This window comes from Besnoitia besnoiti, chromosome IV (assembly GCF_002563875.1).
Source record: "Besnoitia besnoiti strain Bb-Ger1 chromosome IV, whole genome shotgun sequence".
In the NCBI taxonomy this organism is placed as follows: Eukaryota; Apicomplexa; class Conoidasida; order Eucoccidiorida; family Sarcocystidae; genus Besnoitia; species Besnoitia besnoiti.
In genome coordinates this window covers 1,571,654-1,585,073 of record NC_042359.1, presented here as the reverse complement: position 1 = coordinate 1,585,073, position 13,420 = coordinate 1,571,654, and the positions used below count along the sequence as shown (strand labels likewise).

At 54.8% G+C, this 13,420-nt stretch overlaps 2 protein-coding genes across 2 annotated transcripts; both read right to left on the bottom strand.

Moving 5' to 3' along the window:
- Positions 1-1,529: 1,529 nt before the first annotated feature.
- On the bottom strand, positions 1,530-6,107 carry BESB_053700 (WW domain binding protein 11; the record flags this gene model as incomplete). The annotated part of the gene is made up of 8 exons (XM_029363805.1): positions 1,530-1,568; positions 1,873-2,161; positions 2,493-2,830; positions 3,141-3,294; positions 3,610-3,862; positions 4,215-4,283; positions 4,590-4,937; positions 5,921-6,107. 8 exons carry the CDS (start codon positions 6,105-6,107, stop codon positions 1,530-1,532), a joined length of 1,677 nt encoding a protein of 558 aa, XP_029219728.1.
- A 3,786-nt stretch (positions 6,108-9,893) lies between these two features.
- BESB_053690 (uncharacterized protein) lies at positions 9,894-11,321 on the bottom strand (the record flags this gene model as incomplete). Its single annotated transcript, XM_029363804.1, has 3 exons — positions 9,894-9,928; positions 10,221-10,327; positions 10,756-11,321. 3 exons carry the CDS (start codon positions 11,319-11,321, stop codon positions 9,894-9,896), a joined length of 708 nt encoding a protein of 235 aa, XP_029219727.1.
- Between the last annotated feature and the right edge of the window lie 2,099 nt (positions 11,322-13,420).

Below are 13,420 nucleotides of genomic sequence, written 5' to 3'. Positions count from 1 at the left end.
GGCAGGAAAGAGGCGAAATGCGGAGGCGCCATATCGAAGCTGCGGGGCGTCGTGAGGCCCGTAGCCGCCACGGTTGATAGGAAAAGAGACAGCAAAGAAGGAGGGTAGAAGAATGAAGAAAACAGCGAGCCGAGAAGGCCGACACAGACTGTGAACGGCGCCCACGGAGACAAGGGTCGCAGAACGAAGACCGAGGCCGAAAGGCCCGCCGCGAGCAGTTCCTGTTGGGTTACCAGTTTTTCAGCTTTCTCTGTTGTTTACCAGTCTATGGTAGCATCTGCCTCTGGGATCTCTCTTCGTCACTTTCCTCTTCAGTGTCTGTTAGATGGACGAAGAGCGATTCTTCTGGCCTATTCTTCTCTCGAGGTTCCTCGTCTTGGCGCACGCCTGATGAGCTTAAGCTCCAGACGTCGTCGTAAAATGAATGACGGTGTCTTCGCGTGCGTTTGCCTCGAGAAAAGCAGCATTCATAACTCTGTCGTAGGTGTACTACCAAGCAACAAGTCCACTGTGTGGGATGTCGGTCTACACCAATTTACTAGCATATATATATATATATATATATATATATAGAGAGAGAGAGAGAGAGAAAGAGAGAGTTTGGCGTGCATGCATGCCTTGTTGTTTTCTTGTTGGGTGTTTTTGTTTCTTTCGAGTGGAAGGCAGTAAAAAAATTGTTGCGGCGGCAGACGCCTTCCGAACCGGACAGACTGAGGCATCGCGAGGACGCCAACGCACGCGGAGCGCCGCGAACCCCCAGGCGCTAGACACTTCTTTCCGTTGGCACATTGCCGCCTCTCCACCGCTCTCCGCGCCACATGCAGCTAAAGTAAAATAAGAGAGACATAAGACTTTTAATCGTTTTCGGCGGTCAAGGTTTGGGCGAACCGCAGCTCCACATAACGACGCATGTAGCGGAGGCGATGCATCTCCACAGCAACTAATTCCGAGTATACATGCATATATATCTCTAGGTATCTATCTATATATATAATCTATGTGCAGGCGTTGGTCTCAAGATGGGCATAGAGCGAATGGACGCAGAGGCACCCTCTGGAACACGTGAATATATATATGTATACATAGATATGCATGTGAAAAGAAGTATATGGCGTGCAGACGCATGTAGTCACAGCCTGAACGCGGCCGGCTTGAAACAGCAATGGGGTTCGAGACGACTTAAAATCGGCGTGCGAGACCGAATTCGTGCTTTCGTTCCAATTTTTTTGGCGCGCGAACACGCGCACGTCCGAGCGGACATGCGCGGCACCGAGACGAGGAAGCTGGAGATCACGCGGAGCGACGACCTGACGCCGAGAGAAAGCGAAAACTTTCGCGCTCTTTTGGATTCATCCACGTCCTTAACCCCGGTTTCTATGGCGTCCCTCCATCGGAGCGAGCGGGCGATGCAGAGACGCGCCGCCGCGGACAACTTACCATCCGCTGGATCACATTCTCCTTCTAACGGATGCTTGAAGTCCCTACACGCGACATCCCAAGAGTCCTCGAAGCGCCACTCCACGGACGTCTCATTTCTCGCCGACCTCACGCAAGAAATCGTTGAAAAGCTGAAGCAAGACACCCGAAGAGACACGACAGACACAAAAGGCATGTAGAACTCGCCGCCATCTCAAAACACACGCAAGCGCAGTTCAGGAAACGCGCGTCCTCACCAACTACAACTGAGAGAGTGAGGACTCAGGCTCTCTCCGAGCAAACTGCGGCAACAAAACGTCAAGCTTCCCGCGCGTACAATGACAGACACGAAGTCGAGAGGGTACGCGGATTCAGGACTTGGAATTCGCGTGAGGGGCTGACTATTCGCGTCAGTCCGCTACTATTCGCTGTATTGCAAACCTGCCTGACTTTTACCTCATCGAGATCTTTCGAAGCTTCGCCGGCCTTGCCCGTGGCGCCGCCTGAGGCCGCGGCTCCAGTCATGGCGCGCTCCGCCGCAGCTGCTGCGCCGGGATTGGCGTTCTTCGCGAAAAGCGCCGCCACGCTCGTCCCTCGCGACCCCGTGCCCGCCGCCGTGCCTTCGAGCGCGCCCGCGCCCCAGCGATTCGAACGCGCGAGACCCGCGTTCGTCGAGTACGCGGAGACTTGCTCAAGCGACGCGCGCGGCGGCACCACGGGTGCTGGCGACGGCTTGTTCTTCGTTCTGAGAGGAGAAAAAGAAAAATTGCCCGAAAATTCAGAGGCAAAAATGCTTGACAACACCAAGCGCGAACCGGAGGCGCAGACATCGATGAAGGCGGCGCGGCGCCCTGAGTGAGCAGTGCCCCGGGCAAGCTGGCGGCGCGGCAAGGTGCCAGCTTGAAGAAGCGGAAAACATGTTACATATAAATGCAAACATACACACATGATACTAGAAAGGATATATAAATTCAGGTATTGCTGTAGATTTGGGTAGCTATGGAGAAGTGGTCTGGCGAATCAGATGAAGACCCTTTCTGGATGCATTTTGGGATTTTTCGTGCTTTTGTCCGTACCTCAGCTGCGTTGGAACAAACGCGACGGCGGCCTTCGAGAGCGCAGGTTTCGTGGCCTCAGGCGGGGAGTAAGGCCCGGGCCTCTGTTCGCGCGGGGCCTGAGTCGCCTCGCGGCTCCACGGCGACGCAGACGAAGTCGCGGCAGGCGGCGCCTGCGGAGGCGCCGCAGAGCCCGCTGGGGGCTGTGACCCGCCCCCCGGGGTCTGCGCGAACGGGGACCGCGGGCCAGGCGGCGAAAACGCGGGCGCCCCCGGAGCGTAGGGAGAAGACCCCGGGGCTCCAGTCGGCATGAAGGGCGGCGGCATCGGAGGCGCGAAACCCATGAACGGGGGAGGAGGCTGCGACACGCACGCAGGACGACGGACGCGAGAAAGAATGGACTCGGCACAGGGGCGGAGGCTTCTACACTTATGCCGCGTTTGCTCGCATGGAATATTCTGTGCTTACAGCCGGACTATGAACCCTCATTTTTCCGCGCATCTGACGGCGTGGATGAGGCGCGAGGAGAGCGCCCGTCACAGACGCGAGAGATCCCGCGACGCCGATTGAACCGCAAGGAAGATCTGGGAGACGAAGAGGCTGATGGGGCCTTCCAGTAGGATTTCTGCACTGCCTCGCCCCTTCAAAGGCTTTTCCCCACCCTCTTACCGGAGGCATAAACGGGAAAGGAGGCGTCGGCTTGGCGCTTTCGCCCGCGTTCGCGCCGGCGGAACCCGGGAATGGAAAATACATCGGAGGGGGGAAGGTTGGAGCCGATGAAGGCGCAGCTTGCGGCTGCGCCGCAGAGGCAGGCGGCTGGAGCCTGCAGAGACACCACAGCGCCACGCACACGAGAAACGCACACGAATCGACCCAGCGAAGAGGCCAACTGCGGAGGACATGGAAAACCGCAGGCGAGTGAGGAGGGAACCGCGTCTTGCTGCGTGGTGTAGAAGCTACGGAAAGAAACGGGAACCCTCGCGCGCGAGGCGAGCGGAAACTCGCCCTGCAGAGGCCAGCACGCAGCTGAAACGTCGCCGCATGCGCAGGCGAACCGACACTTCAGGCGCGAGGAAGCAAAACATCAGGCACGAGAACTGCCTGCTGCCTGTTGGTGGAAGAAAACTCAACGCCTTACACCTGAAGCCCGCTCGCGCCAGCGGTTGCGAAGGCCGGCGGCGGCTCGGAAGGAAGGGGAAGCGACGCGAGGATATCGTCGTCGTCGGGCTCGGACTCCTGTTTCTCTTCGATGGCCGCGAGACGCGACCCCGACGCATTCGCCGACTTCTCGGAGTCAGACACGTCGCTCCACTGCTCGCTGTCTTCATCACTCGAGCCTGAGGAGGCCTCTTCCCCCCTCTGTCGTCGTTCCACGTTGATGCCTTCGATATCTGCGGGTCCCCGCAAGCAGCACGCGAATCACTAGCGCGGCTTCCGCAGACAGACGAGAAAGCGGAGTGTCGCAGCGTAAGCTAAACAGAATACAGTCGAAACGCGGCGGATTGCTGCGGCCTGCGAACTCCAGGTCGCGCTGATACCTGTCCCTGCGTGTCTCGAAACTGCAGCACAAGGTCCACGCCCTCCAACCCGGACGCAGACGCCGCCGAGAAGCATATGCAATTCCTCTTTCTGTGAAAAGATTGAAAACGCCGCGCCCCCCTCTGCTGCGTGTTTATTAATTTTTGAAGGTTTTCGGTTTACGATCAGCCCGCCTAGCTCGCGAGGCTTGAATCCTTCACTTACACTTCCGGCGCTGGTCAAATCCCTCGGAACGCACAGAGGGCGGGTAGCCCCGCAGACTCCCGTCGGGGTCTGCACAAAAACGCACATGCATAAATATTTATGTATGTATTTACATGTTTCAAGTATATGTATATGTTCATTTGCATGTGTCGAGGCAGGCCGTTCCGAGGCCGCGCCGAAGTGATAGACACGCACAGAGACCTTTTAGCATGCATCCGCCGCACTGATTACATCCGTCCTTCCCGTGTATCGCTGCCCCTTTTCTCGTGACTGGGACCCTGCTTCAATCATGCCGTAGCCATATACAAACAAATACAGAATATAAATTTAAATATATAGGTATAAATATATATATATATATATATAAGTACGCACGTCGGAAGATGCCCGCGTTGCAGAGGTCGGGGTTGTAGTATCTGCGTTGTTCTGTATCAATTCGAGACAGGAACTCGTCGTCGTCGCGATGTTCAGCTGCGCCTCCCTTGCGTCTGTCGCCTCTGCGTCCGCCGGTGTTGAGCAGATTGCGCTGCTCGCGCACGCTGAGCTGCGCCTGCACGGAGCCTTCCTCGGGCTCTTCCTCGCCGGCGCCGAAGGGATCGTCAATCTGCAGCTCGGCCTCGCGCGCGAGCTTCTCAGCCTCCACTGACCGCACCGCCATCTCCCACAGCTGCTCCAACTTCGCCTTGCGCTTCCTCTGCGTGTCGCGCAGCGTGTTTGTCTTCTCTGAAGAGAAAAGGAATCCACGCACGGAGTTGAATTTACACGAAACGCGGCATGGCCCCATGCACGAGCAGTATAGCATTCGAGCGGCCGGTCTCCGTGCAGAGGAGGAGTCGCACGAAGGCGAGCCCCTGAGACTCGCTCAGCTCGCATGCAGCCGCAGCTTTTTCAAAAGTCATGCTGGATAACTCGCAGCATCGATAGCAAGGCGCACACGCCGCACACAGGACACAACGCACGACAAAAGACTCCGAAGCAGGAACGAGAATGTCTCGTTCGCCGCACAACGGGTCTTAACGTGGCGCAGGTCTCGCCTCGCATGGACGCTCTTGCGGAGTTGACAGCCTACGGCGACGGCGCCGAGCGCGCTGTTTTTTCTCGACACAGAAAGAAGATGAAGAATCCGCACAAGTAGACGTGAAGCGTCGTTCATTAGAGGGACACACCGAAAAAAGAAGCGAAGTGCTGCCGCTCTCTCGACGCAGTCAACGCCTGCTGTGAACCGCGCGCAGTCTAGACCACTTAGATTTCATCTAAAAGTTGTAACATAATATTTTTTATATCTTTATGTGCTTTTTGGTGCCCGACAGGACCAGCCGTTCGTGAAGCGCGTCGAAGCAGCCAGAAGCAGAGCAACGTCAAAAGACAACGCACGAGACGCGAAAAGAACAGACAGACAGGAAATGGCGAAAGCGGGACAGGCGAAAAGGGAATCAACCCACGTGTCAAGGCGTCGAAAGAAACGAGACGCGAACAAAGAAAGACAGAAGAAGCACGCGAGGACAGGCGGTTGAGAGTGCTGGCCTGCAACAGACACGAGGGCTATCGAAAGAACGGGATAGACGAGGAGGCGAGGAGCGAAGGAGAGAGAAAAAACAAGATTGCTGCCCAGCGTCTCGGCGAGCACATTGCGGCCGAATTCTTCACAGAGGAACAAAGATGAGGAATCCGCAGAATGAACGCAGAAACGAAGGAAGACTACTCACCAATGGCGCACAGCTGGTCGAGTTCCTCCTTTATGAGACGCGGATTCCTCTTCAGAATCGACAGCTCGCGGTTGTGCCGTCTTTCCATCTTGTTTTTTCTCTTTTCCTTGTCCCTCTGAGATTTGCGGTACTCATCCGGTGGGTTCACCACCTTCAGGGACCCACTCTTCACTTTTATTTTCCTCATGGTAGGCAGCGACGACAGACGAGCACAGGGAAAGAGAGACGGTTTAGGGACGAGAGGGCATGCAAGGAAACTTCGGACGCGCTCCAGCAGGTGCCCGGTGGTGAGGTATGCGGTATTCTTTCGGTAGCAGCTGTGTCTCAAAGCAAGGGCACAGCGCGCCAATCAACTCCGTCCGAACAGGCGAGGCTCTCGGGAATCCACTATACCACGAGAGGCTCTCGCTCCGTCGTCACACACAGCCTGCCAGGACCTGGTGAGGAGTCTATTTCAGTTGCTTCCTGTTAAGAACTGCAACGGAAGGAGACAAGTAACGATATAGAAGCAAGAAGGCCACATTTGTTGCGACAGCGGCGAAAAAGACCAGGCAGTGGTCGTCGTGAAAGGCGGCCCCCGGCTGTATAACGAGGGTCAGAGGGAAAGGCTGTAGGGACAAAGAGATTTAGTGGCGGCTCTTAGCTAGCAACAATGAAGACCCTGGTGCTAGGAGAGGCGAAAACGAAACGAAGAAGGTTCAAAAGAAGCACAGAAAAACGAATGGACACCGAAGCAACCAAGCACACCAGCAGCGCGTCGCTACTTTACGGGGGGAAAAACCCATCGACCGCACGCTACACAGATCGACACGGAGGAAGTACATAGTACTCCGAACAACCGAAGAGACGTCACAGATCGGCGGAAAAGCGGCTCAGTCAGGGTCGCGTTTCTGTTAAAAAGGGAGAAGCTGAGAAAAAGGGGCGCAAAAAGAAACACAGCCTAGAACTTGAAGTGAAGGCGGTTGCCCGTGAAGACGAAGCTACCTGAACGAGTATGTTCGCTCGGGCACGAGCGAAGGAGCGAGGACAAAACACCTGCTGGGTGCAACCTCCCAAAGTCACTGAAAAGAACTCATGCCTCGCCTCAGGCAAGTGAGTCAAGAAAGAGAAGAAAAGCATAACTCTGCATTTAGTATACCTTGCAACAGGTGAAAACACGCGCATGCGGGTGTGACTACGCGATGCGCTGTACGCGCATGTGTCGCATGTGTCTGGAGAGAACGCAGTCTTTTCTATAACTTTGAGGTACCATGGTCTCCCGAGTTTTTTTCAATCAGCAGACAACTACGCGCATTTGAAACAGGGCTAAGAAGACGCTGGCACGGAGTGATCATCTCAATTCACGTTCACAAGGCCTTTCAGGAGGCAAAGGAAAAATGAAACGCGACGAGGAACGGTGTTCACATGAAATCGATGAGAGGAAAATCTTTCGAAAGATAAATTTTCGTTTTGCGTTTAGGTGTGGGCACTGCCTTCCTTGGCGTTGCAGCATGTAGCAGCGACCGAGCCGTGCCCCCCGAATAGCGTACGAGGCTCGGCGTGTCCTGACTCGCACGACAAAAGTCAGCGGCTTCAAGCAAAGAGGTGCACAGTCCCCATCCTGCGGAACTGGTGGCCAGAGTGGGATTGGAACCCCGTTCTTCCTGTGTGACTCATGTAGCATGTGCCGTGGCGGGCTCCTGTGGTTTTCTGCAACCCAGCGGGGAGGGCTTGGTAGATCTAAAGAGCATCAGCTGTTATTTGAGGTGGCACGTGAGCCCGGCAAAACGTTATCCCATACTGCGACCATGAAGAGATGCATATCAGATAGATACATGCATAGAAATCGTAGATGTATGACTCTGTCCACCCAGTGACACACACAGAACATGGACATAGCCACAAGGCGCCCAATAACTCTTTCTGCAGACATTCACAAAACTATGAGTCGCCCAGCGGGCTCGAAAAGACCTCCCGTAGAGGATGGGGAATGCTGGAACGAGACGCACGACACAGGAGGTTTACTTTACAGATCGAGCTGCACGGAAGTAGCATATCTTGTAGCTGCAGTGCTTGCGTCACATCAGCGCCGTGGCACTACAGTCCGGCGTGTGTGGGCGCATGTCAGAACATTGTGGATACGGGACCGGCTCAGCAATAATAAGATTTCTCTTCCAAAATGATGTGGTTTCTTCTTTGGACCCATATATATTGGTGGTTCTGAAGTCGTCTTCCCAAGAAAGGACGCGATCTCCTATTTTCTAGAACCGTTAGTGTATGCTTGTGGTCCGATCATATGTATGCAGTGAGTTATCCTTCCCTCTCTGACTCGCAAGCCAAAGTACATACAAGAACCTACAGACAGTCTCCAGGCTCGGCGCACCACTGCTTTATTCACGTCTCCCCATTTGACGATCAATGGGTTAAGTCACACTGTCTCGCATGTATCCATGAGATACCAGCAATCACGTGCGAACACTAGCTCTCTGCTCTACTCGAGCGTGCCTTCCAGCTACCGTTTGGTACACTGGTTTGAAGCAGCGATGGGGCATGCAGCTGATATGAAGTGCTTTCCGTTGTTTACTAGTTTCGCGATTTTTGGTGGCAGCGTTCTAGTCCCGTTTCCTCAAAGTTAGGAAAGCACTGAATCCTTATGTGGAATGCCGTTGTCGCAAGAGGAGAGGCGACCGGCTATAGCCAGATCTCTCCCGCCACACGACTGGAGTAGCGACACGTGTGCGGCAAAGCATGAAGGTTTGTCTTGACATAGCAACTCCCGAGACCGACGCCCGCTGTAGTGCAAATGTGCCCACCATCCTGTCCTGCCGGGGTGCTGCGTGGCATGCCAGGAGAGGCACTGATTCTCATCAGGATAGGCAGATTTGTGCTTGGAGACGAATGAAGCCTTTGAGTTTACCCCCGAACGAACCGTATGCAACAACACTTGGGTCAGCGAAGACGGCCTCGAGAGAACCGTTCCCAATGCCACATCACCGCAACCGGCAGGTTCGGTTCAACTACTTTTGCACAGAACGGCTACGCTGAAGACGCTTCAATTCCTGAAATACTGTAGTATTTCTCCCACTAAAGCAGTTTAAAGACACTCTGCGCGGAAAAAGAGATTCCAGAAAGCATCTTGTCGGGGAGGCGCACAGATGCTAAATTCCGCTCGCACACTATTGATGCGGGTGTGCCACCGAACCTGTAGACTCGCATAACTCCGAGCCGCGGAACGGCACTGCTGCGCGCCACTGCACTGCTTGATGGGCGTCTCACACACATAGTGGTAGGGCACACACTCTCTGTGGGCAGATTCCGCACCTGGTTACGAGACCAAAACAGGGCATAAGCAGCCACGGAATCCGTCTGCAAAACAATACACCACGTCACTGGAATGTAACGCAGTGTACGCCTCTCAACGCGGCATGCAGGGGCGCGCTACCGTGGCCACCCATCTCCGCCACAGGAGCCGAAATACATGCAGCAGTCATCGAAGTCATGGCCTTCTGACTTGCCGCTGCTAGCGGATCTACGAAATTCCGATGCGAGAACCCAGCACTTTCGGTATCAGGAAGAGCGCCGTGGGTCCAGGTGACGTCCTGCGAACGCTGACTGCAGTGAGCGGCCCCGGCGAAAGGGCATCTTTAAACACTTGTACACGGGCGAGGACTCCGACAGGTAGTTCCCCCGATGCACCGTTTCAGCCACAGCCATCACAATGAGGGCTTGTGCTCACTCACATCCGAGAAGGCTTTTGCAGGGTGTGAGCCGAGCTACGGCTGATGGAAATAAAAGCATCTCAACGCGAAACTGCATATTTCTCCTGTGTAATGACATGAGTGCAGATCGTTCACGCCTCGTCACGACGACCCGGTGCCGCCGACATCTAAGAAAGGCGAAGGGCGACCTCGGCCGTACTTCCTGGCCGTCTCAGAACCGCGGGATGACGGCACGGCCACCAGCTCTGCGCGACGGCCATCGCCAAGAGAGGGCGCTAGCCATCGTCGTAGTAGAGATCGCTGCCGCGTTCTGGTTAGGCCGAACATCCGTACAGAAAATACGGCATCAAGTTTGATGAAACACGTTCTCCAGTGAAACCGATTCTCTGCGCGTGTGTACGAACACATTCCGGCGCCCCTGCATTTCGAGTTAGTACCGGCGACGACTACTTGCATAACAGTTTGAGACATCTGTAAGAGAAGATCGGGTTAGCTGTAACTGTAGTAAACAACCTTGTCATCGCATAATGACCTCCGCTCAGGGGTTGTGTTCTCCCTAGGATACCATGTAATACAGCCAGCAAGCGCCATATTTGACGTACCGGTGATCCCGTGCCGGATAACAGCGTAGACCATGAACGCAATCCATCCGTAACCGATGCCACGCAAAATCTTGCTACTTGTTGTTTCGTCCTCCGGATAGTACCACCTGCAAGCACGGCAAACACATCGGGTGTGATGACTCCAAAATGTATCCCTACGCTATCCGCAACCGAGTCCTCCTTTCCCTGATACACATGGTGGTTTCATCATGGGTGCAAACAGAAGCGGTATTTGCCACTTTTTGCTCACGCATAGAGCCGGTCCCTGGCGAAATCGGTGTCTAATGGCTGTCGGCCCGGGAAACATTGCCTGGCAACAGCAGTACGAGATACGCGTCCACATAGGCAGCCCTGGCAACGCCACACGCCCCGCTGCAGAACGTGATGAGCGAGCGACACTACCGTAGCGGAAAGGGATAACAATGGGCAAGCCCTCCGGAGCAGTGCCGAAAACGGGATTAAAGTATGGGCCGCGACCTCTCTTCAAGAGAACACTTAAAACCCCATTCGCAAGCCAAAGGAGTATATGCCATACTCTGAACCTTGTCTTCTGCGGGTGACGACCACTGGCTTCCTTCGTTTGAAGCTCTCCTCTTCTACCACTTCTGCACTGTCCCGGTACTGTAGGCAGCCCCCTCCTGGGCAGCCTTCTGGTTGCAGAGCCCCGTAGTCGTAATCGTATTCGAAGTCTGAGTACGCAGGTGTCTGAAGGTCCCACCCCTGCGATGCGGACAACTCCGCAGATGGAGGAGTCTCCTGCTCATCTGCGTTGCTCTCATTGATCTGCGACGTGGCCCTATTAAGAGTGTCCGCACTCCGCAGTGCATTGGCCTCGGCTGCATGGGAAGCCTTCTGAGAGCTTTCCACGCTCTCCGGATCCGACGGCCTGACGGACTCGCTGACATGCGCCATATCCGTCACTTTCGCGTCTCCCACCAAGCAGCGAACAACACATTCTCCCTCCCAGTACCAGGTGACAAGGTATAACGCTATGCACACTGCCAACCCCCTCCGGGTCCTAGAAACCAGCTTCGCTTGAGCGCCCCAGTTCCTCCCCATGGAGGCATTTTCTGTGGTGGCACAAGTGTCGGTATCTTCCATCTGAAGTTAAAGGGTCCACACGGCTTGGTACCCCCAGATCCTCTAGACGAAGTGCCTCTGTTCCCACATTTACCGTGCTCCCCTGCAGTGGAATTTCTGAAGGGTCACCGCTTCATAGACGGCCGTGATGCGGGGGAGAGACGGGAGAGTGGAAGAGCAGGAAAATACATTATCTCTATATGTTTTAAATAAATGAGGAAGCTACTAATTCCCGCAGGACAACGTCACTGCGTATGTGGCAACAGTATCATGCTCACCGACAGCGGCCAATCACAGAGCATCCGCTACCCCGGGACGGAACGGCGACTACTGAAAAACTCTCGTGGTCGTCAGAGACGGCTGCCGCGAAAGGTTAATAAAGAAGGGAGTTCATGCGATTGTTGAGCCAAGGTAGCGACAAAAAGCAAAATCAAAGCTGCCAGAAAAGCTTTAAAGATGCCGAACGGCTGCGGGACGTGCTCCCACTGTCCTCACGACACGCTTACGGCATCAAAGCAATTTCTTTACGGGTCATCACGTGAGGTTTGCGCGATGAGACGCAACGCTGCTTCCCACTGGCCAAAATGCCTCTTATCAAGGGGAGCGTGAGGCATGTGTCTACTTTTTACAATCGGGACATCACCGTGTCCGGAGTTCGTCGGCCAATCTGTTGTGACGGGGTCAAACCGGAGATTTTCTGTACAGATCAGTTGAGACGGGGAAGGGAAGATGACAGTAGGGGCCTGCCCGACATACTCTAAGGAAAACGACATCGCTCGTCGCTGTTTGAATGGTTCGCTGGACACCTTGAAAACGCCAGACGTGTGTAGCTGCACCTCCTAAAGGGTCAATCAGTCAATTCCAACAGTTGTCCACGGCGGATCATTGCTGGTAGTGAACTGGACACATGCCAATTGTTCCGCTGCTACAGAAAACCCGGTGATGCAGATGCTGCGGCTCAGCGGCCCCGCGCCCCGTAAGTGCAGCACACTTCCACCCTGACGAGCTGGTGATAGCCACTGAGCAACCATTTCGAACGTCATAACGGATACAAGCGGCTCCTACGAAGATGTGTAGGCAAAACTGTTCGTATATGGGTGTAATGCAGTGTCTGGTGATTTGGCATTACTGGGTTCCGAACAGTAAAGCCGGTTCGGATGATGTACCAGGTGAGACAGGCCGTGATAGGACGTACCCAGCTCGCGGTAGAATGTTGGCGTGTGGCGGTACGCAGGGGTACGGTATAGAGACGTCTGGGCTCTACCATCTTATATGTTTCATTCCACCCCACACAAACCTCCTTCCTCTCTGACAGCAGAAGCTTCTCCGATACTTTTACTTATTTGATTGATACATGAAGCCGCGGCCTCGCCGATTTGTCATTCACCTCGTACGAGTCTCCCTTGCTCGTGCCCCCGAGCCCTTTCCACTTATCACACCAGGCGTTTCCAACGCCGAATCCTGACGCTGCACTGCTCAGAAACATGATTTCGATGTCCTTCACGATTAAGTTCGATACACTGTACTTTCGCGGTATCCGCCACCATTTGAGGGAAACGGGTGTTCCAAGAGCTCCATCCGGCACCACCTGAGAAACAACGTGTGGGGACCAATAACGCAACAAGCAGCACGTCGTGCTCGCGTAGCGATTCAGTGAATTTCGGATGTGGAAGCAGGGAGTGAGCCCGCAACACGACACAGCTGAAGCTCACTCGCAGAGCAATCTCAAGGCACCTTTTTCAACACGACCAAAGCAAGGCTCCGCTGCTTGCATGTCACTCGAATGCCGGCGTGCTGGTGTGATAGAGAGAAGACGCCAGTCAAGTTACGGGATGCCTTCTTGTGGTGAACTGTGCACTGTGGCCCCCCATAGTTAACCCGTGAGTGCATGCGAAGGTCCTTGAATCTGAGTGGCTCACTGTGCGGTTAGGATCTGACTCTATCATGCGGACAAGGATGCGGCTACACAACTACTACGGGCAGTTGTGGCGTATTGGCTGCACACATACGCGCGATAATGTGAGAGTACCGCCATGCGTTTGCTGCGTAAAACCTGATTCACCTATATGCTGCCTTGGGGGCGCGCGCCACAGCGTGATCACCCTGAGCGGGGCTGCACA